The following is a 26,153-nucleotide window of genomic DNA, read 5'->3' as shown; positions in this document are numbered from 1 at the left end:
ATGGCGGCGGCGGCGGCGGCGGCGCAGCAGCAGCAGCGCCTGGAGGTGGTGGGGCTGCTCCGGGCGCCCGCCTTCCACCGGGCGAAGAACGCGGCGGAGGTAAGGCCCAAGGCCCCCAGGGGGGCCCCTCCGGCACACCCCCCCTCCCCGCCGGAAGCCGCGATACGTCACTTCCGGCCGCCCCGACCCGCCCGGCGGGCTGCACCAACGGGCCCCACCAGGGGGCGGCGCTCGGGGGCGGGGCGGACCGTACCACCTTCGGGCGATAGGGGGGGTAGGGGAGCTCAAGGGAACTGCGGCCTCCTCCCCCGCGCGGGGCCCGGGACCGGAAGTGGGAGGGTCCTGGGTTCTAATCCGGCGGCCCCCCCTGGGCCTGTCACCTCCTTTCAGCCTTAGAAGAAGGGGAAGAGCCTGGGTGAAGCGCTGGCCGGGGGAGACGCCAGGGCGTCCCCTGAGGGAGGGGCTCACGGGGGGTTTCAGCCCCATTTTACAGATGAGGGAACTGAGGCCCTGAGAAATGACGTCATGATAATAATGGTGGGGTGTGCTAAGCGCTTACCGTGTGCCAAGCACTGTACTAAGCGCTGGGGGAGACGTGAGAAAGTCAGGTTGTCCCACAGGTTTCATCGCCATTTTACAGGGGAGGGAACTGAGGCCCCATTTTACAGGTGAGGGAACTGAGGCCCAGAGAGGTGACGTCATACTAATGTTGGTATTTGGTAAGCGTTTACCGTGTGCCAAGCGCTGTACTAAGCGCTGGGGGAGATGTAAGAAAGTCAGGCTGTCCCATGGGGGCTCACGGGTTTCATCCCCATTTCACAGCTGAGGGAACTGAGGCCCAGAGAGGTGACGTCATACTGATGTTGGTATTTGCTAAGCGTTTACCATGTGCCAAGCACTGTACTAAGCGCTGGGGGAGATGTAAGAAAGTCAGGCTCTCCCATGGGGGGCTCACGGGTTTCATCCCCATTTCACAGGTGAGGGAACTGAGGCCCAGGGAGGTGATGTCATACTAATGTTGGTATTTGGTAAGCGTTTACCTTGTGCCAAGCACTGTACTAAGCGCTGGGGGAGACGTGAGAAAGTCAGGCTGTCCCACGGGGGCCTCACAGGTTTCCTCCCCATTTTACAGGTGAGGGAACTGAGGCCCAGAGAGGTGACGTCATACTGATGTTGGTATTTGCTAAGCGTTTACCAATGTTCAAGCACTGTACTAAGCGCTGGGGGAGATGTAAGAAAGTCAGGCTCTCCCATGGGGGGGCTCACGGGGTTCATCCCCATTTCACAGGTGAGGGAACTGAGGCCCCATTTCACAGGTGAGGGAACTGAGGCCCAGAGAAGTGACGTCATGATAATAATGTTGGTATTGGCTAAGCGTTTACCTTGTGCCAAGCACTGCACTAAGCGCTGGGGGAGACGTGAGAAAGTCAGGTTGTCCCATGTGGGGCCCACAGGTTTCATCGCCATTTTACAGGTGAGGGAACTGAGGCCCCATTTCACAGGTGAGGGAACTGAGGCCCAGAGAGGTGACGTCATACTAATGTTGGTATTTGGTAAGCGTTTACCATGTGCCAAGCACTGCCCTAAGCGCTGGGGGAGACGTGAGAAAGTCAGGTTGTCCCACGGGGCGCTCACAGGTTTCATAGCCATTTTACAGGTGAGGGAACTGAGGCCCCATTTCACAGGTGAGGGAACTGAGGCCCAGAGAAGTGACGTCATGATAATAATGTTGGTATTGGCTAAGCGTTTACCTTGTGCCAAGCACTGCACTAAGCGCTGGGGGAGACGTGAGAAAGTCAGGTTGTCCCATGTGGGGCCCACAGGTTTCATCGCCATTTTACAGGTGAGGGAACTGAGGCCCCATTTCACAGGTGAGGGAACTGAGGCCCAGAGAAGTGACGTCATGATAATAATGTTGGTATTTGGTAAGCATTTACCATGTGCCAAGCACTGTACTAAGCGCTGGGGGAGACGTGAGAAAGTCAGGCTGTCCCACGGGGGGCTCACAGGTTTCCTCCCCATTTTACAGGTGAGGGAACTGAGGCCCCATTTTACAGGTGAGGGAACTGAGGCCCAGAGAAGTGAAGTGACAGTGATAATGTTGGTATTTGCTAAGCGCTTACTATGTGCCAATCACTATTCCAAGCACTGGGGGAGATGCAAGATCATCAGGTTGTCTCACAGGGGGCTCACGGGTTTCATCGCCATTTTACAGGTGAGGGAACTGAGGCCCAGAGAATAATAATAATAATGGCATTTATTAAGCGCTTACTATGTGCCAAGCACTGTACTAAGCGCTGGGGGAGATGTAAGATCATCAGGTTGTCCCACGGGGGGCTCACAGGTTTCCTCCCCATTTTACAGGTGAGGAAACTGAGGCCCAGAAAAGTGACGTCAAATAATGTTGGTATTACTATGTGCCAAGCATTCATTCATTCATTCATTCAATCGTATTTATTGAGCGTTTACCATGTGCCGAGCACTGTTCTAAGCACTGGGGGAGACGCAACATCATCAGGCTGTCCCACGGGGGGCCCACAGATTTCATCCCCATTTTACAGATGAGGGAACTGAGGCCCAGAGAAGTGACGTCAGAATAATAATGTTGGTATTTGGTAAGTGTTTATTATGTGCCAAGCACTGTCCTAAGCGCTGGGGGAGACATAAGATCGTCAGGTTGTCCCACGGGGGACTCACGGTCTTCATCCCCATTTTACAGGTGAGGGAACTGAGGCCCAGAGAACTGACGTCATAATAATAATGTTGGTATTTGGTAAGCATTTACTATGTGCCAAGCATTCATTCATTCAATTGTATTTATTGAGCGCTTACTGTGTGCAGGGCACTGTACTAAGCGCTGGGGGAGACGCAAGATCATCAGGTTGTCCCAAGGGGGGCTCACAGGTTTCACCCCCATTTTACAGATGAGGGAACTGAGGCCCCATTTTACAGATGAGGGAACTGAGGCCCCATTTTACAGGTGAGGGAACTGAGGCCCCATTTTACAGGTGAGGAAACTGAGGCCCCATTTTACAGGTGAGGGAACTGAGGCCCCATTTTACAGGTGAGGGAACTGAGGCCCCATTTTACAGATGAGGGAACTGAGGCCCCATTTTACAGATGAGGGAACTGAGGCCCCATTTTACAGATGAGGGAACTGAGGCCCCATTTTACAGATGAGGGAACTGAGGCCCCATTTTACAGATGAGGGAACTGAGGCCCCATTTTACAGATGAGGGAACTGAGGCCCCATTTTACAGATGAGGGAACTGAGGCCCCATTTTACAGATGAGGGAACTGAGGCCCCATTTTACAGATGAGGAAACTGAGGCCCCATTTTACAGATGAGGGAACTGAGGCGCAGAGAAGTGAAGTAATAATAGTAATGTTGGTATTTGCCAAGCGCTTACTATGTGCCAAGCACTGTTCTAAGCGCTGGGGGAGACTCAAGATCATCAGGTTGTCCCACGGGGGGCTCACAGGTTTCATCCCCATTTTACAGGTGAGGGAACTGAGGCCCAGAGAAGTGAAATAATAATAATATTGGTATGTGCTAGGCACTCACCATGTGCCAAGCACTGTTCTAAGCACTGGGAGAGAAGCAAGATCATCAGGTTGTCCCACGGGGGGCCCACAGTCTTCACCCCCATTTTACAGATGAGGGAACTGAGGCCCAGGGAAGTGATGTCATGATAATAATGTTGGTATTTGGTAAGCGTTTACCATGTGCCAAGCACTGTACTAAGTGCTGGGGGAGACGTAAGAAAGTCAGGCTGTCCCACAGGGGGCTCACAGGCTTTATCGCCATTTTACAGATGAGGGAACTGAGGCCCCATTTTACAGGTGAGGGAACTGAGGCCCAGGGAAGTGACGTCATGATAATAATGTTGGTATTTGGTAAGCGTTTACCATGTGCCAAGCACTGTACTAAGCGCTGGGGGAGACGTGAGAAAGTCAGGTTGTCCCCCGGGGGGCTTACGGGTTTCATCGCCATTTTACAGGTGAGGGAACTGAGGCCCCATTTCACAGGTGAGGGAACTGAGGCCCAGAGAGGTGACGTCATGCTAATGTTGGTATTTGCTAAAAGTTTGCCATGTGCCAAGCACTGTACTAAGCGCTGGGGGAGACGTAAGAAAGTCAGGCTGTCCCACGGGGGGCTCACGGGTTTCATCGCCATTTTACAGGTGAGGGAACTGAGGCCCCATTTCACAGGTGAGGGAACTGAGGCCCAGAGAGGTGACGTCATACTAATGTTGCTATTTGGTAAGCGGTTACCATGTGCTAAGCGCTGGGGGAGACGTGAGAAAATCAGGTTGTCCCACGGGGGGCTCACGGGCTTCATCGCCATTTTACAGGTGAGGGAACTGAGGCCCAGAGAGGTGACGTCATACTGATGTTGGTATTTGCTAAGCGTTTACCATGTGCTAAGCACTGTGCTAAACGCTGGGGGAGACGTGAGAAAGTCAGGTTGTCCCACGGGGGGCTCACAGGTTTCCTCCCCATTTTACAGGTGAGGAAACTGAGGCCCAGAGAATAATAATAATAATAATAATAATGGCATTTATTAAGCGCTTACTATATGCCAAGCACTGTACTAAGTGCTACTAAGAAAGTCAGGTTGTCCCACGGGGGACTCACAGGTTTTCTCCCCATTTTACAGGTGAGGGAACTGAGGCCCAGAGAAGTGACGTCATGCTAATGTTGGTATTTGGTAAGCGTTTACCATGTGCCAAGCACTGCACTAAGCGCTGGGGGAGACGTGAGAAAGTCAGGTTGTCCCACAGGGGGCTCACAGGTTTCACCCCCATTTTACAGGTGAGGGAACTGAGGCCCAGAGAGGTGACGTCATACTGATGTTGGTATTTGGTAAGTGTTTACCATGTGCCAAGCACTGTACTAAGCACTGGGGGAGACATAAGAAAGTCAGGTTGTCCCACGGGGGGCTCACAGGTTTCATCGCCATTTTACAGGTGAGGGAACTGAGGCCCCATTTCACAGATGAGGGAACTGAGGCCCAGAGAAGTGAAGTCATAATAATATTGGTATGGAGGCCGGCCAAAACGCCGGAGTCGCGTGGGGGAGTAAAGAATTCCTCAGAGGATCGTTTTCCCAGGCAAGCTTTTATTATCCCGTCCAGTTTCCCTCCCAGGACCGCTCTGGACTTCGGTCATTCATTCAGTCGTATTTATTGAGCGCTTACCGTGCGCAGAGCACTGTACTAAGCGCTTGGGACGTCCAAGGCGGCAACATCTAGAGACGGTCCCTACCCGACGGCGGGCTCGCGGTCTAGAAGGGGGAGACAGAGAACAAAACCAAACATATTCACAAAATAAAAAGAGTAGAATAAATATGTACAATCAATCAATCGTATTTATTGAGCGCTTACTGCGTGCTGAGCACTGTACTGAGCGCTTGGGACGTCCAAGTTGGCAACATCTAGAGACGGTCCCTACCCGACGGTGGGCTCGCGGTCTAGAAGGGGGAGACAGACAACAAAACCAAACATATTCACAAAATAAAAAGAGTGGAATAAATATGTACAATCAATCAATCGTATTTATTGAGCGCTTACTGCGTGCAGAGCACTGTACTGAGCGCTTGGGAAGTCCAAGTTGGCAACATCTAGAGACGGTCCCTACCCGACGGCGGGCTCGCGGTCTAGAAGGGGGAGACAGAGAACAAAACAAAACATATTAACAAAATAAAAAGAGTGGAATAAATATGTACAATCAATCAATCGTATTTATTGAGCGCTTACTGCGTGCAGAGCACTGTACTGAGCGCTTGGGAAGTCCAAGTTGGCAACATCTAGAGACGGTCCCTACCCGACAGCGGGCTCGCAGTCTAGAAGGGGGAGACAGAGAACAAAACATATTCACAAAATAAAAAAAGTGGAATAAATATGTACAATCAATCAATCGTATTTATTGAGCGCTTACTGCGTGCAGAGCACTGTACTGAGCGCTTGGGAAGTCCAAGTTGGCAACATCTAGAGACGGTCCCTACCCAACAGTGGGCTCACAGTCTAGAAGGGGGAGACAGAGAACAAAACCAAACATATTCACAAAATAAAAAGAGTAGAATAAATATGTACAATCAATCGTATTTATTGAGCGCTTACTGCATGCAGAGCACTGTACTGAGCGCTTGGGAAGTCCAAGTTGGCAACATCTAGAGACGGTCCCTACCCGACAGCAGGCTCGCAGTCTAGAAGGGGGAGACAGAGAACAAAACATATTAACAAAATAAAAAAAGTGGAATAAATATGTACAATCAATCAATTGTATTTATTGAGCGCTTACTGCGTGCAGAGCACTGTACTAAGCGCTTGGGAAGTCCAAGTTGGCAACCTATAGAGACGGTCCCTACCCGACAGCGGGCTCGCGTTCTAGAAGGGGGAGACAGAGAACAAAACCAAACATATTCACAAAATAAAAGTAGAATAAATATGTACAATCAATCAATCGTATTTATTGAGCGCTTACTGCGTGCAGAGCACTGTACTGAGCGCTTGGGAAGTCCAAGTTGGCAACCTATAGAGACGGTCCCTACCCGACAACGGGCTCGCAGTCTAGAAGGGGGGAGACAGAGAACAAAACATATTAACAAAATAAAAAAAGTGGAATAAATATGTACAATCAATCAATCGTATTTATTGAGCGCTTACTGCGTGCAGAGCACTGTACTGAGCGCTTGGGAAGTCCAAGTTGGCAACCTATAGAGACGGTCCCTACCCGACAACGGGCTCGCAGTCTAGAAGGGGGGAGACAGAGAACAAAACATATTAACAAAATAAAAAAAGTGGAATAAATATGTACAATCAATCAATCGTATTTATTGAGCGCTTACTGCGTGCAGAGCACTGTACTGAGCGCTTGGGAAGTCCAAGTTGGCAACCTATAGAGACGGTCCCTACCCGACAACGGGCTCGCAGTCTAGAAGGGGGAGACAGAGAACAAAACATATTAACAAAATAAAAAAAGTAGAATAAATATGTACAAGTAGAATAAATAAATAAATAGAGCAATAAATGCGTACAGATCTACAGGTGCTGTGGCTTCATAAATGCCATTATTATTATTATTATTACTAAGCGATACAATTATTATTATTACCAAGGGATACAATCGACAAATAAAGGAAGGGGAGAGGATCAGAAGCCCCGAAGCAACATTAAAATGCCAGTTTCCGCTTAAAGAGCCCGGTCTTTGGAGTCAGAGGTCATGGGTTCGAATCCCGGCCCCACCAACTGTCAGCTGGGTGACTCCGGGCAAGTCACTTGACTTCTCTGGGCCTCAGTGACCTCATCTGTAAAATGGGGATTAAGACTGTGAACCCCCACCCCGTGGGACAACCTGATTACCTGGTAACCTCCCCAGCGCTTAGAACAGTGCTTGGCACATAGTAAGCGCCTAATAAAATGCCATTATTATTATCATTATGTACAAGTAAAATAAATAGAGTAATAAATAAATCCGTCCAAATGCATGTACGTCTATCCAGGTGCTGTGGGGAAGGGGAGGAGGGGGAACTGCGGCCCAGGAAAGTGATGGGATAATAATGTTGGTATTTGCTGAGCGCTTACTATGTGCCAAGCACTGTTCTAAGCGCTGGGGGAGACGCAAGATCGTCAGGTGGTTCTCACAGGTTTCATCCCCATTTTACAGATGAGGGAACTGAGGCCCAGAGAAGTGAAGTAATAATAATACTAATGTTGGTTTTTGCTAAGCGCTTACTATGTGCCAAGCACTGTTCTAAGCACCGGGGAGACTCAAGGTGATCAGGTGGTCCCATGGGGGGGGCCCTCACAGTCTTCATCCCCATTTTACAGGTGAGGGAACTGAGGCCCGGAGAAGTGACGTCATAATAATAATGTTGGTGTTTGCTAAGCGCTTACTATGTGCCAAGCACTGTTCTAAGATCATCAGGTTGTCCCGTGTGGGGCCCACAGGCTACCTCCCCATTTTACAGATGAGGGAACTGAGGCCCAGAGAAGTGAAGCAATAATAATATCGGTATGTGCTAAGCGCGTACTATGTGCCAAGCACTGTTCTAAGCACCGGGGAGACTCAGGGTGATCAGGTGGTCCCATGGGGGGGGCTCACAGTCTTCATCCCCATTTTACAGATGGGGGAACTGAGGCCCGGAGAAGTGACGTCATAATAATAATGTTGGTGTTTGCTAAGCGCTTACTATGTGCCAAGCACTGTTCTAAGATCATCAGGTTGTCCCGTGTGGGGCCCACAGGCTACATCCCCATTTTACAGATGAGGGAACTGAGGCCCAGAGAAGTGAAGTAATAGTAATGTTGGTATTTGGTAAGCGCTTACTGTGTGCCGGGAGACGCAAGGTCGTCAGGTTGTCCCACGGGGGAGCGCGCAGGTTTCATCCCCATTTTACAGATGAGAAAACTAATCAATCAATCAATCGATCGTATTTATTGAGCGCTTACTATGTGCAGAGCACTGTACTAAGCGCTTGGGAAGTACAAATTGGCATCACATAGAGACAGTCCCTACCCAACAGTGGGCTCACAGTCTAAAAGTGGGCTCACAGTCTAAAAAACTAAGGCCCAGAGAAGTGAAGTAATAATAAAAATGTTGGTATTTCAGTGCTTTCTACTGCTACTAATAATAATGATAGCATCTGTTAAGCGCTTACTATGTGCCAAGCACTGTTCTAAGCGCCGGGGAGGTTCCAAGGCGATCGGGTTGTCCCACGGGGGGGCTCGCGGTTTGAATCCCCATTTTCCAGATGAGGTCGCCGAGGCCCAGAGAAGCGAAGCGGCTCGCTTCACGGTCGGCGGAGCCGGGATTCGAACCCGTGCCCTGCGACTCCAAAGCCCGGGCTCTTCCCACCGAGCCCCGCCGCTTCTCGGGACCCGCTGCTCCTCATCCCTTAGGGTCGGGGGGGAAAATGAAATGCTATTTCACGGGAGTCACTCTCCGGCAAATCCTCCAGTACAGAGGCGCGAAACCAAGAGGACGTGTCTGTAGATGTTGCCAATTTGTCCTTCCCAAGCGCTTAGTACAGTGCTCTGCACATAGTAAGCGCTCAATAAATACGATTGATGATGATGATGATGATGATGATGACGGAACGTAAATCGCGAGCTTCCTGATCGGTAGTGAATTGGGTTGGCCGGCGGATTCAAACCATTATTATTATTATTATTATTATTATTATTATTATCATCATTATTATTATTATTCAAACCATTATTATTATCCCTTCAAGGCCCTGCCGAGAGCTCACCTCCTCCAGGAGGCCTTCCCAGACTGAGCCCCTTCCTTCCTCTCCCCCTCGTCCCCCATCTTACCTCCTTCCCTTCCCCACAGCACCTGTATATATGTATATATGGTTGTACATATTTATTACTCTATTTATTTATTTTACTTGTACATTTCTATCCTATTTATTTTATTTTGTTGGTATGTTTGGTTCTGTTCTCTGTCTCCCCCTTTTAGACTGTGAGCCCACTGTGGGGTAGGGACTGTCTCTATGTGTTGCCAATTTGTACTTCCCAAGCGCTTAGTACAGTGCTCTGCACATAGGAAGCGCTCAATAAATACGATTGATTGATTGATTGATTCCTCTCCCCCTCGTCCCCCTCTCCATCCCCCCCATCTTACCTCCTACCCTTCCCCACAGCACCTGGATATATGTATATATGTTTGTACATATTTATTACTCTTTATTTATTTATTTGTACATATCTATTCTATTTATTTTATTTTGTTAGTATGTTTGGTTTTGTTCTCTGTCTCCCCCTTTTAGACTGTGAGCCCACTGTTGGGTAGGGACTGTCTCTAGATGTTGCCCATTTGTACTTCCCAAGCGCTTAGTACAGTGTTCTGCACATAGTAAGCGCTCAATAAATACAATTGATGATGATGATGATGATGATTATATCGCATTCCTCAAGAGGAGCGTTTGTGCCAATCGATCCTGGGAGTTTGGGAAGAACGGGGGGCCCCGAGGAAGTTCGGGATAATCTGCGAACGTCTGTCCGACTCTTGGAGGAAGGAAGCTGGAATCCGTGTAGCCTTAAACGGGAAAATTCGGTTCAGTGCCGGAAAGGGAAAGTAACTTTTTAAAATGAAATGAACTTCTCCGCAATACTTTTTTTTTTTCTAATTTTGAATGTCTAGAGCCTGAAGAAGAGCTTTCCCACCAAATTTGCCGAACCAGTCGTTATTCCTCTTATGGAATTTGCTTGGAATGAATATTTGCAAGAGAAAAAAAAGGTATTTCATTGGGTTTTCTCTCAGAGCAGAATGTACTTGGTTTTTCATTCATTCATTCAGTCGTATTTATTGAGCGCTTACTATGTGCAGAGCACCGTACTAAGCGCTTGGGAGTTTTTGAATTTTTCCTATTTACGGCACCTTTAAAGGGACTGGAAAGGTCATTTTAGATCAACTGGGTGGTGTGAAATTCAAGTACCGAGTCCCGATTCTGTCTATTCTGCCGGTTTTGTCGTCCGTCTCCCCCTTCTAGACCGTGAGCCCGTTTTTGGGGAGGGACCGTCTCTATAGGTTGCCGACGTGTACTTCCCGAGCGCTTAGTGCAGCGCTCTGCACGCGGGAAGCGCTCAATAAATACGATTGACTGAATGAGTGAATATTAAAAGTACTCAGATATGCCCAAAGTTAAACTGGGGGAAACGGAGAGTAAAGCACGATGTCTTCTGGATCCCTCGTGGAGGGTTAGATAATAATAATAATAATAATAATAATAATGACGTTTGTTAAGAACTATGTGCAAAGCACTGTTCTAAGCGCTGGGGGGGATACAAGGTGATCAGGTGGTCCCACGGGGGGCTCACAATCCTCATCCCCATTTTACAGATGAGGGAACTGAGGCTCCGAGAAGTGACTTGCCCGACGTCACGCAGCAGACACGTGGCGGAGCCGGGATTCGAACTCGTGACCTCCGACTCCAAAGCCTCTTCCCACTGAGCCACATTTTACCGCTCAGAGTGAAAGGATCCGGCGGGGAGGGGCGAAACGATTAATTAATACTTCATTATGAATAAAGCCCCCTAGATTTTGGTAGCCCCTTTCCTCTGAAGAAGTCCACGCTCTCTTGACCCTGCGGGTGACCGCGGAGCCTGGAATGATAAAGACATGATAAAGCGCTCAGTCCAGTGCTCTGCACGCAGTAGGCGCTCAATAAGTACGATTGAATGAGTGAGAAACTAAGAAGCATCCTCCTGTAATTGTTTCCTCGATTTTCCCGTGACTTCAGGGATCTCCGAAGCGTTCCTTGCCTCCCATTCATTCATTCGATGGTACTTATTGAGCGCTCACTGTGTGCAGAGCACTGGACTGAGCGCTTGGGAAGGACGAGGGAGGAGGAAACGAATCCGGCTAGAAGCCCCGGCGGGTCCTTGGAGCCGTCGGACGCGTCCTGAGGCCGACGCGAGCTTTCTCATCGAGCGCTGTTGCCCGTTTGTTTTTCCTTCCAGGAATTCCGGGGTGAGACGTGGGTTTATCCGTCCTGCGTGATGTGTTTTCACGACGGCCAGCTCCTGGGGGATGAGAACGCCCTGCTGGCGTGGTCTTCCGAGAAGTGGGATTTTCAGGATTCCAAGCCCAAGGCCCTCTACGAAGCGATTGCCGCGGATTTCTGCATCAACTATCTGCAAAACCCCCAGGCAGGTCGCGTTTGTCTTTAAAAAAAAAAAAAAAAAAAACACGGACAGAGCACGGTCCTGGGAATCGGAAGGTCGTGGGTTCTAATCCCGGCTCCGCCGGTTGCCGGCCGTGTGACTTTGGGCGAGTCGCTTCACTTCTCCGGGCCTCAGTTCCCCCCCTCTGGAAAGTGGGGACGGAGACTGAGCCCCCCGTGAGACAACGTGATCACCTTGTAACCTCCCCAGCGCTTAGAACAGCGCTTTGCATATAAATGCCATCATTATTATCACCCCAGCACTTAGTACAGTGCCTGGCACAGAGTAAGCGCTCAACAGATCCTGTAATTATTCACTATTATTATGATTATAATCTCTAATTGCAGTTTTATGCAGGATCAGCCTGACTTTCCAGGACGGATTGTGGCGATTAACTGTTATATTCTCCCAAGCACTTAGTTCACTCATTCATTACAGAGAAGCAGCGTGGCTCGGCGGAAAGAGCCCGGGCTTTGGAGTCGGAGGTCGTGGGTTCAAATCCCGCCTCTGCCACCTGTCAGCCGGGTGACTTGGGGCAGGCCACTTCACTCCTCTGGGCCTCAGTTCCCACATCTGGAAAATGGGGATGAGGACTGGGAGCCCCCCGTGGGACGACCTGGTCACCTTGTAACCCCCCCAGCGCTTAGAACCGTTCTTGGCACATAGTAAGCGCTCAATAAATGCCATCATCATCATCATCATCATTCCTTCAGTCGTATTTATTGAGCGCTTGCCGTATGCAGAGCATTCATTCATTCAATTGTGTTGAGCGCTTACTGTGTGCAGAGCACTGTACTAAGCGCTTGGAAAGTACAATCCGGCAACGATTTGAGTTCCGTGCCCTGCCCACCGCAGACAGTTAACACTCTCCATTGCTGGGATACTTGGGAAGAATATTCCCGGGCCCAGCGAGGAGGGGAATCGGAGGAGGGAGGGGTCGTGCGCTGCGGATTTTTTGGAAAAATGCTGACGACGCTCGCGTTCGGGAGAACTGATGGTGGAGAGGGAGGTAGTCACAGGGAGAAAGATTCGTAGGCAAATTTGTAGATTAAAAGCGTCCTCCTTGTAGTCGGGGCCTTCCCGCTGTCTTTCACATCCTCAACAACCCCGCACTTGGCTCTTAGCCCCACGGCCACTACTTATTTTGTGAAATTATTAATAACAATTACTAATAACAGCTAATAAAATTGCGGTTTTTGCCAAGTGCCTTCAGTGTCCCGGTCGGCGCTGGGGAGGATTTAAGGTAGGCCCCAGCCCGCGTGATGTGGTGAAGCAGCGTGGCTCAGTGGAAAAAGCCCCGGCTTGGGAGTCAGAGGTCATGGGTTCGAATCCCAGTCGTCAGCTGGGTGACTTTGGGCGAGTCACTTCGCTTCTCTGGGCCTCAGTTCCCCCATCTGGAAAATGGGGGTGAAGACTGGGAGCCCCCGGTGGGACAACCGGATCGCCTTGTCACCACCCCAGCGCTTAGAACGGTGCTTGGCACGTAGTAAGCGCTTAATAAATGCCGTTATTATTATCATGTATGTGTTTTAGACTCCTCTTGACTAATGCTGCCAAGGAGCGAGTAAGAGTTCGACTCTCCCTCTTATCGTTATTATTCATTTGGGGAGTTTGTTCTGAATCTTCAAAGAAAACCAGTAATTGAAAAGGAGCGGGGCCTCCTGGAAGGAGCGTGGGCCTGGGAATCAGGGGATCTGGGTTCTAATCCCGGCTCTGCCACCTGTTTGCCGTATGATCCTCGGCGAGTTCGTTCATTCATTCATTCAATTGCATTTATTGAGCGCTTCCTGTGTGCAGAGCACTGTACTAAGTGCTTGGGAAGTACAATTCAGCAAACAAAGGAAATGTAACGTCATGCGATATTTGGATGTAACCTGCCCCTGCGGTCGAATCTGTCGCCTTGAATCCCGTGGTAATAATAATAATAATGTTGGTATCTGTTAGGCGCTTACTATGTGCCGAGCACTGTTCTAAGCGCTGGGGTAGATCCGAGGTGATCAGGTTGTCCCCCGTGGGGCTCGCGGTCTTAATCCCCATTTACAGATGAGGTCACCGAGGCCCAGAGAGGTGAGGCGACTTGCCCGGAGTCACCCGGCGGCCAAGTGGCGGCGGCGGGATTAGAACCCACGACCTCTGACTCCCAAAGCCGGGCTCCTTCCGCTGGGCCACGCTGCCTCTCTGCCGCTTCAGGCTTAAATTTTCCCCCTTCCTTCCCCCCTCACCTTTCTTTTCTTTCCCTTAACTTTCCCCCTTCCTTCCTCCCTCAACTTTCCTTTCTTTCCCCCAGTCTTTCCCCTCCTTTCTTCCCTCACCTTTCTTTTCTTTCCCTCAACTTTCCCCCTTCCTTCCTCCCTCACCTTTCTTTCCTTTCCCTCAATTTTCACCCTTCCTTTCTCCCTCACCTTTCTTTCCTTTCCCTCAATTTTCCCCTTCCATTTTCCCCTTCAACTTTCTTTTCTTTCCTTCAATTTTCACCCTTCCTTTCTCCCTCACCTTTTTTCCTTTCCCTCAATTTTCCCCTTTCCTTCCTCCCTCACCTTTCTTTCCTTTCCCTCATTTTCCCCTACCCTTTTTCCCTCAACTTTCTTTTCTTTCCCTCAATTTTCCCCCTTCCTTCCTCCCTAAGCTTTCTTTTCTCTCCCTCAGTTTTCCCCCTTCCTTCCTTCCCTCAACTTTCCTTTCTTTCCCTTAGTGTTTCCCCTCCCTTCTTCCCTCACTTTTCTTTTCTTTCCCTCAACTTTCCCCCTTCCTTCCTCCCTCACCTTTCTTTTCTTTCCCTCAACTTTCCCCCTTCCTTCCTCCCTCACCTTTCTTTCCTGTCCCTCAATTTTCCCCCTTCCTTCTCCTCTCACCTTTCTTTTCTTTCCCCCAGTCTTTGCCCACTCTTCTTCCCTCAATTTTCTTTCCTTTCCCTCAATTTTCCCCCTCCCTTTTCCCTCAACTTTCTTTCCTTTCCCTCAATTTTCCCCCTCCCTTTTCCCTCAACTTTCTTTCCTTTCCCTCAATTTTCCCCCTTCCTTCCTCCCTCACCTTTCTTTCCTTTCCCTCAATTTTCCCCCTTCCTTCCTCCCTCACCTTTCTTTCCTTTCCCTCAATTTTCCCCTTCCATTTTCCCCTCAACTTTCTTTTCTTTCCTTCAGTTTTCCCCCTTCCTTCTTCCCTCACCTTTGTTTCCTTTCCCTCAATTTTCCCTTCCTTCCTCCCTCACCTTTCTTTCCTTTCCCTCATTTTTACCTGCCCTTTTCCCCCTCAACTTTCTTTTCTTTCCCTCAATTTCCCCCCTTCCTTCCTCCCTCCACTTTCTTTTCTTTCCCTCAATTTTCCCCTTCCTTCCTCCCTCAACTTTCTTTTCTCTCTCTCAATTTTCCCCCTCCCTTTTACCCTCAACTTTCTTTCCTTTTCCTCAATTTTCCCCCTTCCTTCCTCCCTCAACTTTCTTTTCTTTCCCTCAATTTTCCCCCTCCCTTTTTCCCCTCAACTTTCTTTCCTTTTCCTCAATTTTCCCCCTCCCTTTTCTCCCTCAACTTTCGTTCCTGTCCCTCAATTTCCCCCTTTCTTCCCTTTCCCTCAATTTTCCCCCTTCCTTCCCCCCTCACCTTTCTTTTCTTTCCCTTAACTTTCCCCCTTCCTTCCTCCCTCAACCTTCCTTTCTTTCCCCCAATCTTTCCCCTCCCTTCTTCCCTCAGCTTGCTTTCCTTTCCCTCAATTTTCCTCCTTCCCTCCTCCCTCACCCTTCTTTCCTTTCCCTCAATTTTCCCTCTCCCTTTTTCCCTCAACTTTCTTTCCTTTTCATCAATTTTCCCCCTCCCTTTTTCCCTCAACTTTCTTTCCCTTCCCTCAATTTTCCCCCTCCCTTTTTCCCTCATCTTCCCTTTCCCTCAATTTTCCCCCTTTCTTCCCCCCTCACCTTTCTTTTCTTTCCCTTAACTTTCCCCCTTCCTTCTGCCCTCCCTCAACTATCCTTTCTTTCCCCCAATCTTTCCCCTCCCTTCCTCCCTCAGCTTTCTTTCCTATCCCTCAATTTTCCTCCTTCCTTCCTTCCTCCCTCACCTTTCTTTCCTTTCCCTCAATTTTCCCTCTTCCTTCCTCCCTCAACTTTCTTTCCTTTCCCTCAATTTTCCCCTTCCGTTTTTCCCCTCAACTTTCTTTTCTTTCCTTCAATTTTCCCCCTTCCTTCCTCCCTCAACTTTCTTTTCTCTCCCTCAATGTTCCCCTTTCCTTCCTCTCTCAACTTGCTTTTCTCTTTCTCAATTTTGCCCCTCCCTTTTACCCTCAACTTTCTTTCCTTTTCCTCAATTTTCCCCCTTCCTTCTTTCCTCAACTTTCTTTTCTCTCCCTCAATTTTCCCCCTCCCTTTTTCCCTCAACTTTCTTTCCTTTTCCTCAATTTTCCCCCTCCCTTTTTCCCCTCAACTTTCTTTCCTGTCCCTCAATTTTCCCCCTTCCTTCCCCCCTCACCTTTCTTTTCTTTCCCTTAACTTTCCCCCTTCCTTCCTCCCTCAACTTTCCTTTCTTTCCCCCAATCTTTCCCCTCCCTTCTCCCCTCAGCTTTCTTTCCTATCCCTCAATTTTCCTCCTTCCTTCCTCCCTCACCCTTCTTCCCTTTCCCTCAATTTTCCCCCTCCCTTTTTCCCCTCAACTTTCTTTCCTTTTCATCAATTTTCCCCCTCCCTTTTTCCCTCAACTTTCTTTCCTTTCCCTCAATCTTCCCCCTCCCTTTTTCCCTCAACTTCCCTTTCCCTCAATTTTCCCCCTTTCTTCCCCTTCACCTTTCTTTTCTTTCCCTTAACTATCCCCCTTCCTCCCTCCCTCCCTCTCTCCCTCCCTCAACTTTCCTTTCTTTCCCCCAATCTTTCCCCTCCCTTCTTCCCTCAACTTTCTTTCCTATCCCTCAATTTTCCTCCTTCCTTCCTCCCTCACCTTTCTTTGCTTTCCCTCAATTTTCCCCTTCCGTTTTTCCCCTCAACTTTCTTTTCTTTCCTTCAATTTTCTCCCTTTCTTCCTCCCTCACCATTTTTTCCTTTCCCTTAATTTTCCCCTTTCCTTCCTCCCTCACCTTTCTTTCCTTTCCCTCATTTTCCCCTGCCCTTTTTCCCTCAACTTTCTTTTCTTTCCCTCAATTTTCCCCCTTCCTTCCTCCCTCAACTTTCTTTTCTCTTCCTCAATTTTCCCCCTCCCTTCCTCCCTCAACTTTCTTTTCTCTCCCTCAATTTTCCCCCTCCCTTTTTCCCTCAACTTTCTTTCCTTTTCCTCAATTTTCCCCCTTCCTTTCTCCCTCAACTTTCTTTTCTCTCCCTCAATTTTCCCCCTCCCTTTTTCTCCTCAACTTTCTTTCCTGTCCCTCAGTTTTCCCCCTTTCTTCCCTTTCCCTCAATTTTCCCCCTTCCTTCCCCCCTCACCTTTCTTTTCTTTCCCTTAACTTTCCCCCTTCCTTCCCCCCTCAACTTTCCTTTCTTTCCCCCAAACTTTCCCCTCCCTTCTTCCCTCAGCTTTCTTTCCTATCCCTCAATTTTCCTCCTCCCTTCTTCCCTCACCTTTCTTTCCTTTCCCTCAATTTTCCCCCTCCCTTTTTCCCTCAACTTTCTTTCCTTTCCCTCAATTTTCCCCCTCCCTTTTTCCCTTAACTTCCCTTTCCCTCAATTTTCCCCGTTTCTTCCCCTCACCTTTCTTTTCTTTCCCTTAACTTTCTCCCTTCCTTCCTCCTTCAACTTTCCTTTCTTTCCCCTAATCTTTCCCCTCCCTTCTTCCCTCAGCGTTCTTTTCTATCCCTCAATTTTCCTCCTTCCTTCCTCCCTCAACTTTCTTTCCTTTCCCTCAATTTTCCTCCTTCCTTCCTCCCTCACCGTTCTTTGCTTTCCCTCAATTTTCCCCCTCCCTTTTCCCCTCAACTTTCTTTCCTTTTCATCAATTTTCCCCCTCCCTTTTTCCCTCAACTTTCTTTCCTTTCCCTCAATTTCCCCCTCCCTTTTTCCCTTAACTTCCCTTTCCCTCAATTTTCCCCGTTTCTTCCCCCCACCTTTCTTTTCTTTCCCTTACCTTTCTCCCTTCCTTCCTCCTTCAACTTTCCTTTCTTTCCCCTAATCTTTCCCCTCCCTTCTCCCCTCAGCTTTCTTTCCTGTCCCTCAATTTTCCTCCTTCCTTCCTCCCTCAACTTTCTTTCCTTTCCCTCATTTTCCCCCTCCCTTTTTCCCTCAACTTTCTTTCCTTTCCCTCAATATTCCCCCTTCTTTCCTCCCTCACCTTTCTTTCCTTTCCCTCTATTTTCCCCCTTCCCTCCCCCCTCACCTTTCTTTTCTTTCCCTTAACTTTCCTCCTTCCTTCCTCCCTCAGCTTTCTTTTCTTTCCCCCAATCTTTCTCATCTTTCTTTCCCTCAATTTTCCCCCCTCCCTTTTTCCCTTACCTTCCTTTCCTTTCCCTCAACTTTCTCCCTTCCTTCCTCCCCCAACTTTCTCTCCTTTCCCCCGACCCTTCCCCTTTCTTCCTCCCTCAACCCGGGTAGGGGCCTTCTCCGTATGCTGCCGACTTGCCCTTCCCAAGCGCTTAGCCCAGTGCTCTGCACACAGGAAGCGCTCCGTAAAGGCCATGGAATGAATGAACGAGTCTGAGGAGGGAAAGCGATCCAGGCCCGAGGCGGGATGGCGGCGGCGAGGTGGACGGGATGGAGATGCAGGGAGAAGCGTAGCGTTAGAGGAACGACGTGCGCGGCCTGGATTGTAGTAGCCGAAGAGTGAGGTGAGCTAGGAGGGGGCAAGCTGATGAACTGCTTTAATGCCCGACGTGATGAGCTTGGCTCCGTCTCCGCGCTCAGTACAGTGCTTGGCACATAGTGAGCACTCGGTAAATACCGTAATTAAGTATATTTATGGAGCGCTTACTCCGTGCGGATACCAAGTGCTTGGGAAGCGACAGTGTAACAGAGTCAGTCGACAAGTTCCCTGGTTTCCGCTCCCGAGGGAGAGGCGGGCATTCACATAAATGACCTGGAAATAAGCGCCGTGGGGCTGAGGGTGAGGTGCTTGTCATAAATAATAATAATATAATTACCATTACAACATATATGATTATAATAGGAAATAATATAATTATTATATTATATAGTCATAACACACGCTATAACATTATTACCTACTGTATTATAATATAGTTACACTATTATAATTTTATTATAATAATAAGAGAAGCATCATGGCTCAATATAACACACACAATATAACATTATTACATATATTATAATTATACTATTATAATTTTATTATTATAATAATAAGAGAAGCAGCGTGGCTCAATATAACACACACAATATAACATTATTACATATAATTATACTATTATAATTTTATTATTATAATAATAAGAGAAGCAGCATGCCTCAATATAACACACACAATATAACATTATTACATATATTATAATTATACTATTATAATTTTATTATTATAGTAATAAGAGAAGCAGCGTGGCTCAATATAACACACACAATATAACATTATTACATATAATATAATTATACTATTATCATTTTATTATTATAATAATAAGAGAAGCAGCGTGGCTCAATATAACACACACAATATAACATTATTACATATATTATAATATAATTATGCTATTATAATTTTATTATTATAATAATGAGAAGCAGCATGCCTCAATATAACACACACAATATAACATTACATATATTATAATTATACTATTATAATTTTATTATTATAATAATAAGAGAAGCAGCGTGGCTCAATATAACACACACAATATAACATTATTACATATAATATAATTATACTATTACAATTTTATTATTATAATAATAAGAGAAGCAGCATGCCTCAATATAACACACACAATATAACATTATTACATATATTATAATTATACTATTATCATTTTATTATTATAATAATAAGAGAAGCAGCGTGGCTCAATATAACACACACAATATAACATTATTACATATAATATAATTATACTATTATCATTTTATTATTATAATAATAAGAGAAGCAGCGTGGCTCAATATAACACACACAATATAACATTATTACATATATTATAATATAATTATGCTATTATAATTTTATTATTATAATAATAAGAGAAGCAGCATGCCTCAATATAACACACACAATATAACATTATTACATATAATTATACTATTATAATTTTATTATTATAATAATAAGAGAAGCAGCGTGGCTCAATATAACACACACAATATAACATTATTACATATAATATAATTACACTATTATCATTTTATTATTATAATAATAAGAGAAGAAGCGTGGCTCAATATAACACACACAATATAACATTATTACATATAATATAATTATACTATTATCATTTTATTATTATAATAATAAGAGAAGCAGCGTGGCTCAGTGGAAAGAGTACGGGCTTTGGAGTCAGAGGTCATGGGTTCAAATCCCGGCTCCGCCCGAAGTCAGCTGGGTGACTTTGGGCAAGTCACTTCACTTCCCTGGGCCTCAGTGACCTCGTCTGGAAAATGGGGATGAAGACCGGGAGCCCCCCCACTGTGGGACAAGCCGATCGCCTTGTCACCTCCCCAGCGCTTAGAGCAGTGCTTTGCACATAGTGAGCGCTTAATAAATGCCATTGTTATTATTATTATTATTTATTATTCCCTGCTCTCCTTTTCTCCTGGGTGAAAAGTTCTGGGAAGTTTTTGGTCTTTGGTCTCTGCCCAAAGTTTGTTGGAAGCCAGGAAAGGGAGGATTGGGGCGGCTGGGCGTTTTTTAGTCTTCGTGGTCGTGTTTTCTTTTTTAATAGTACTTTCATTCATTCATTCAATCGTATTTATTGAGCGCTTACTGTGTGCAGAGCACTGTACTGAGCGCTTGGGAAGTCCAAGTTGACAACATATAGAGACGGTCCCTACCCAACAGCGGGCTCACAGTCTAGAAGGGGGAGACAGAGAACAAAACTAAACATATTAACAAAGTAAAATAAATAGAATAAACATGTACAAATAAAATAGAGTGAAGTGATGATGATGATGATGCCATTTATTAAGCGCTTACTATGTGCAAAGCACTGTTCTAAGCGCTGCGGGGGTTACAAGGTGATCAGATGAAGTGCTTACTCTGTGCCAGGCACTGTGCCAAGTCCTGGGGTGGTTATTATTATAATAATAATAACGATGATGGCATTTGTTAAGCACCTAATTAATCATCATCATCATCATCATGATGGCATCTGTTAAGCACTTACTATGTGCAAAGCACTGTTCCAAGCGCTGGGGAGGATACAAGGTGATCAGGTTGTCCCACGTGGGGCTCACGGACTTCATCCCCATTTTCGAGATGGGCGAACTGAGGCCCAGAGAAGTGAAGTGACCTGCCCTAAATCGCCCAGCCGACAAGCGGCAGAAGTGGGATTAGAACCCACGACCTCCGACTCCCAAGCCCGGGCTCTTTCCTAACTAATTGTGGTATTTGTTAAGCGCCTACTATGTGCCAGGCACTGTACTAAGCACCTCCTTGGTGCCCAGCCCCGTTCTAATCACCGGGGTAGATCCGAAATCTGTCCCCGTCCCACTTGCGGCTCGCTATCCCCATTTTACAGATGAGGTCACGGAGGAACAGAGAATCAATCAATCGTATTTATTGAGCGCTCCCTGTGTGCAGAGCACTGTACTAAGCGCTTGGGAAGTACAAGATGGCAACATATAGAGACGGTCCCTACCCAACAGTGGGCTCACAGTCTAAAAGGGGGACGCGAAGAGACTTCTAAGAGAAGCGAAGTGACTTGCCTGAGGCAGGATTAGAACTCAGGTCCTCCCGGGCTCTATCCACTATACTCCGCTGCTTCCCGAGGTTATCGGAGTGGACGGAGCGCCTGTCCCACGGAGTCTAAGTAGGAAGGAGTGAGTGGTAAAGTCGAACTAAGTACTAATGGGTGCTCATTCGTTCGATCGTATTTATTGAGCGCTTCCTGTGTGCGGAGCGCTGTACTAAGCGCTCGGGAAGTACAAGTCGGCACCGGAGAGAGCCGATCCCCTACCCGACAACGGGCTCACGGTCTAGAAGGGGGAGACGGACAACGAAACGGAACAAGTAGACAGGCGTCAAAATTCCCGGAGACTTCCCCCCGGGAAGAGACGATCTCTGATGATGATTCATTCGTTCATTCAGTCGTATTTATTGGGCGCTTACTGTGTGCAGAGCACTGTACTAAGCGCTTGGGAAGGACGAGTCCCTACCCGACAGCGGGCTCACAGTCTAGATGATGAGGATGATGATGATGGCGTTTATTAAGCGCTTCCTCTGTGCCAAGCGCTGGAGAGGTTACAAGGTGATCAGGTCGCCCCACGGGGGGCTCACGGGCTTCATCCCCATTTTCCAGACGAGGGAACTGAGGCCCAGAGAAGCGAAGCGACTCCCCCCGGGTCACCCAGCCGACGAGTGGCGGAGCCGGGATTTGAACCCGCGACCTCCGACTCCCAAGCCCGGGCTCTTTCCACCGATAGTTGGCTCCGAGCGACAATCCGGGCCGGCGCGCGGAAAGAAAGGAGAGGGAACGGAAGACTCTTTTACATTCCAGAGCCGAGGAGGGTAGTAATAATAATAATGACGGCATTTATTGATGATGATGATGATGATGATGGTATTTGTTAAGCGCTTACTATGCGCGAAGCACTGTTCTAAGCGCTGGGGGTGATACAAGGTGATCAGGTGGTCCCAAACGGGGCTCGCGGTCTTCATCCCCATTTTCCAGATGAGGGAACCGAGGCCCAGAGGAGTGAAGTGACTTGCCCAAGGTCACACGGCCGGCAAGTGGCGGAGCCGGGATTCGAACCCGTGACCAAGCCTGCGCTCTTTCCACTGAGCCAAGCGCTTACTATGTGCCAAGCACTGTTGTAAGCGCCGGGGGAGATACAGGGTAATCGAGTTGTCCCACGTGGGGCTCACTGACTTCATGCCCGTTTTCCAGGTGAGGGAACTGAGGCACAGAGAAGTTAAGTGAGATGAGATTCCAGTTGATCACATTAGAGCCACTTTATCAAATAATAATGATGATGATGATGGTATTGGTTAAGCGCTCACTATGTGCCGAGCACTGGGGGAGACGCAAGGCAATGAGGCTGTCCTACGTGGGACTCCCAGTCTTCCTCCCCGTTTTCCAGATGAGGTCACCGAGGCCCAGAGAAGTGAAGTGACTTGCCCAAGGTCACACAGCTGGCAAGTGGCAGGATTCGAACCTGTGACCAAGCCTGCGCTCTGTCCACTGAGCCAAGCGCTTACTATGTGCCAAGCACTGTTGTAAGTGCCGGGGGAGATACAGGGTGATCAAGTTTCCCACGTGGGGCTCACTGACTTCATCCCCGTTTTCCAGGTGAGGGAACTGAGGCACAGAGAAGTTAAGTGAGGTGAGATTCAAGTTGATCACGTTAGAGCCACTTTATCAAATAATAATGATGATGATGATGATGATGGTATTTGTTAAGCGCTCACTATGTGCCGAGCACTGGGGGAGACGCAAGGTAATGAGGTTGTCCTACGTGGGACTCCCAGTCTTCCTCCCCGTTTTCCAGATGAGGTCACCGAGGCCCAGAGAAGTGAAGTGACTTGCCCAAGGTCACACGGCCGGCAAGTGGCGGAGCCGGGATTCGAACCCGTGACCAAGCCTGCGCTCTGTCCACTGAGCCAAGCGCTTACTATGTGCCAAGCACTGTTGTAAGCGCCGGGGGAGATGCAGGGTAATCGAGTTGTCCCACGTGGGGCTCACTGACTTCATGCCCGTTTTCCAGGTGAGGGAACTGAGGCACAGAGAAGTTAAGTGAGATGAGATTCCAGTTGATCACGTTAGAGCCACTTTATCAAATAATCATAATGATGATGGTATTCGTTAAGCGCTCACTATGTGCCGAGCACTGGGGGAGACGCAAGGTAATGAGGTTGTCCTACGTGGGACTCCCAGTCTTCCTCCCCGTTTTCCAGATGAGGTCACCGAGGCCCAGAGGAGTGAAGTGACTTGCCCAAGGTCACACGGCCGGCAAGTGGCGGAGCCGGGATTCGAACCCGTGACCAAACCTGCGCTCTTTCCACTGAGCCAAGCGCTTACTATGTGCCAAGCACTGTTGTAAGCGCCGGGGGAGATACAGGGTAATCGAGTTGTCCCACGTGGGGCTCACTGACTTCATCCCCATTTTCCAGGTGAGGGAACTGAGGCACAGAGAAGTTAAGTGGGGTGAGATTCCAGTTGATCACATTAGAGCCACTTTATCAAATAATAATGATGATGATGATGATATTCGTTAAGCGCTCACTATGTGCCGAGCACTGGGGGAGACGCAAGGCAATGAGGCTGTCCTACGTGGGACTCCCAGTCTTCCTCCCCGTTTTCCAGATGAGGTCACCGAGGCCCAGAGAAGTGAAGTGACTTGCCCAAGGTCACACGGCTGGCAAGTGGCGGGATTCGAACCCGTGACCAAGCCTGCGCTCTTTCCACTGAGCCAAGCGCTTACTATGTGCCAAGCACTGTTGTAAGCGCCGGGGGAGATACAGGGTAATCAAGTTGTCCCACGTGGGGCTCACTGACTTCATCCCCATTTTCCAGGTGAGGGAACTGAGGCACAGAGAAGTTAAGTGAGGTGAGATTCAAGTTGATCACATTAGAGCCACTTTATCAAATAATAATGATGATGATGATGGTATTCGTTAAGCGCTCACTATGTGCCGAGCACTGGGGGAGACGCAAGTCAATGAGGCTGTCCTACGTGGGACTCCCGGTCTTCCTCCCCATTTTCCAGATGAGGTCACCGAGGCCCAGAGAAGTGAAGCGAGTTGCCCGGAGTCACCCAGCCGGCAAGCGGCGGAGCCGGGATTAGAACCCGCGCCCTCCGACTCCCAAGCCCGGGCTCTTTCCGCCGAGCCGCTTCCCGGCGAGGAATGCCGGGCCGGCTTTCCGTCCCAAAGCGCTTACCCGCCGCGGGTTAAGCCCTTGCAGTCGGAGCACGGATCCAAATGGAAAACTCCCAACCTACCGCCTAATTACGGGCTCCGCGGAGACTCGGTGGTGGAAAATAAACCCCCGGATCACGCCCCCGTCCCGATCGGAAGGGTATTCCGGGATCGCCGCAGAGCCGGGGGACGCGGGATCCCATCCCGGCTCCGCCGCCGGTCCGCTGTGGCACCTCCTCCGGGCCTCAGTTCCCTCCTCTGGGAAATGGGGGTGAAGGCCGGGAGCCCCACGTGGGACAATCCAATGGCCTTGTATTTATTCCGGCGCTTAGAACAGTGCTCGGCACCTAGTAAGCGCCTAACCGGTGCCGTCATTACTGTCGCCGTTACCCAAACACGGCTCGCCGGCCTCCCGTGGCCCTTGTTCGGTCGGCGGGAAGCTCGGACGATTCATCGTCGTATTTATTGGGCGCTTACTGTGTACTAAGCGCACTGTACTACTAATAATAAATATTATTAATGATAATAATGATAACGACGGGATGCGTTCAGCGCCCACTCTGTGCCGAGCGCTGCTCCGGATCCGAGGCCATCAGGTTGTCCCACGCGGGGCTCCCAGTTCCCTTTTACGGAGGAGGAAACTGAGGCACAGAGAAGTGAAGCCACGACGCTCAGTACAGTGCTCTGCACACAGTAAGCGCTCAGTAAATACGCTTGAATGGCGACTTCACCGCCTCTGGGCCGGCCCTTCCTTTGTGAGCGTGCGTGCGTGGATCTGTAAGAGGGCGGCGGAGGTGGGAGGGAGTGGGTTGTCCTCAGCGCTTAGTACAGTGCTCTGCACACGGTAAGCGCTCAGTAAATACGACCGAATGAATCCGTCGCTGGATTTTACGGCGTTTTATCGTTTTATCGCCACGGCCGGCTCCGCTCCGCTGTCCCCGCGCTGTCACTGGGAGCCCTCTGAGGGCCACAGGCCGCAGCGAATTAATAACCGCGGTAATCGTTCAGTACAGTGGTGATGATGATAAGGACGGCACTTATTAAGCGCTTACTATGTGCCGAGCGCTGTGCTAAGCGCTGGGACGGATACAGGACAGTCGTCGCACGCGGGGCTCCCGGTCGAAGCGGGCGGGAGGACGGGTAGCGAATCCCCGTTCTGCGGAAGAGGAAACGGAGGCACGGGGAAGCAAGTGACTCGGCCAAGGTCACCGAGCGGGCGGCCGGGCCGGGATTAGAACCCGCGACCTCCGGCTCCCAAGGCCGGGCTCTTTTCGGGGCGGAGGAGGAGGGGTTCTGCGCCGCAGGAGGCAGCGTGGCTCAGCGGAAAGAGCCCGGGCTTGGGAGTCAGAGGTCATGGGTTCGAATCCCGGCTCCCCCGATTGTCAGCCGGGTGACTTTGGGCGAGTCACTTCACTTCTCTGGGCCTCCGTTCCCTCATCTGGAAAATGGAGATGAAGACCGGGAGCCCCCTGTGGGACAATCTGATCACCTTGTAACCTCTCCAGCGCTTAGTACAGTGCTTTGCACATGGTAAATGCTTAATAAATGACATT

General features: G+C 48.9%; 1 protein-coding gene across 1 annotated transcript in view; it reads left to right on the top strand.

Annotated features, from left to right (window-relative positions):
- The window catches only part of PPIL6 (peptidylprolyl isomerase like 6), a 52,923-nt gene continuing 26,770 nt past the window's right edge, over positions 1 to 26,153 (top strand). The window contains exons 1-3 of the mRNA XM_038760876.1: positions 1 to 99; positions 10,152 to 10,247; positions 11,471 to 11,659. Of these exons, the coding sequence (XP_038616804.1) occupies positions 1 to 99; positions 10,152 to 10,247; positions 11,471 to 11,659 (384 nt within the window). The remainder of the gene's footprint in view (positions 100 to 10,151; positions 10,248 to 11,470; positions 11,660 to 26,153) is intronic.

This window comes from Tachyglossus aculeatus, chromosome 19, assembly GCF_015852505.1.
Source record: "Tachyglossus aculeatus isolate mTacAcu1 chromosome 19, mTacAcu1.pri, whole genome shotgun sequence".
Taxonomy (NCBI): domain Eukaryota; kingdom Metazoa; phylum Chordata; class Mammalia; order Monotremata; family Tachyglossidae; genus Tachyglossus; species Tachyglossus aculeatus.
This window is presented reverse-complemented; position numbering and strand designations above follow the sequence as displayed.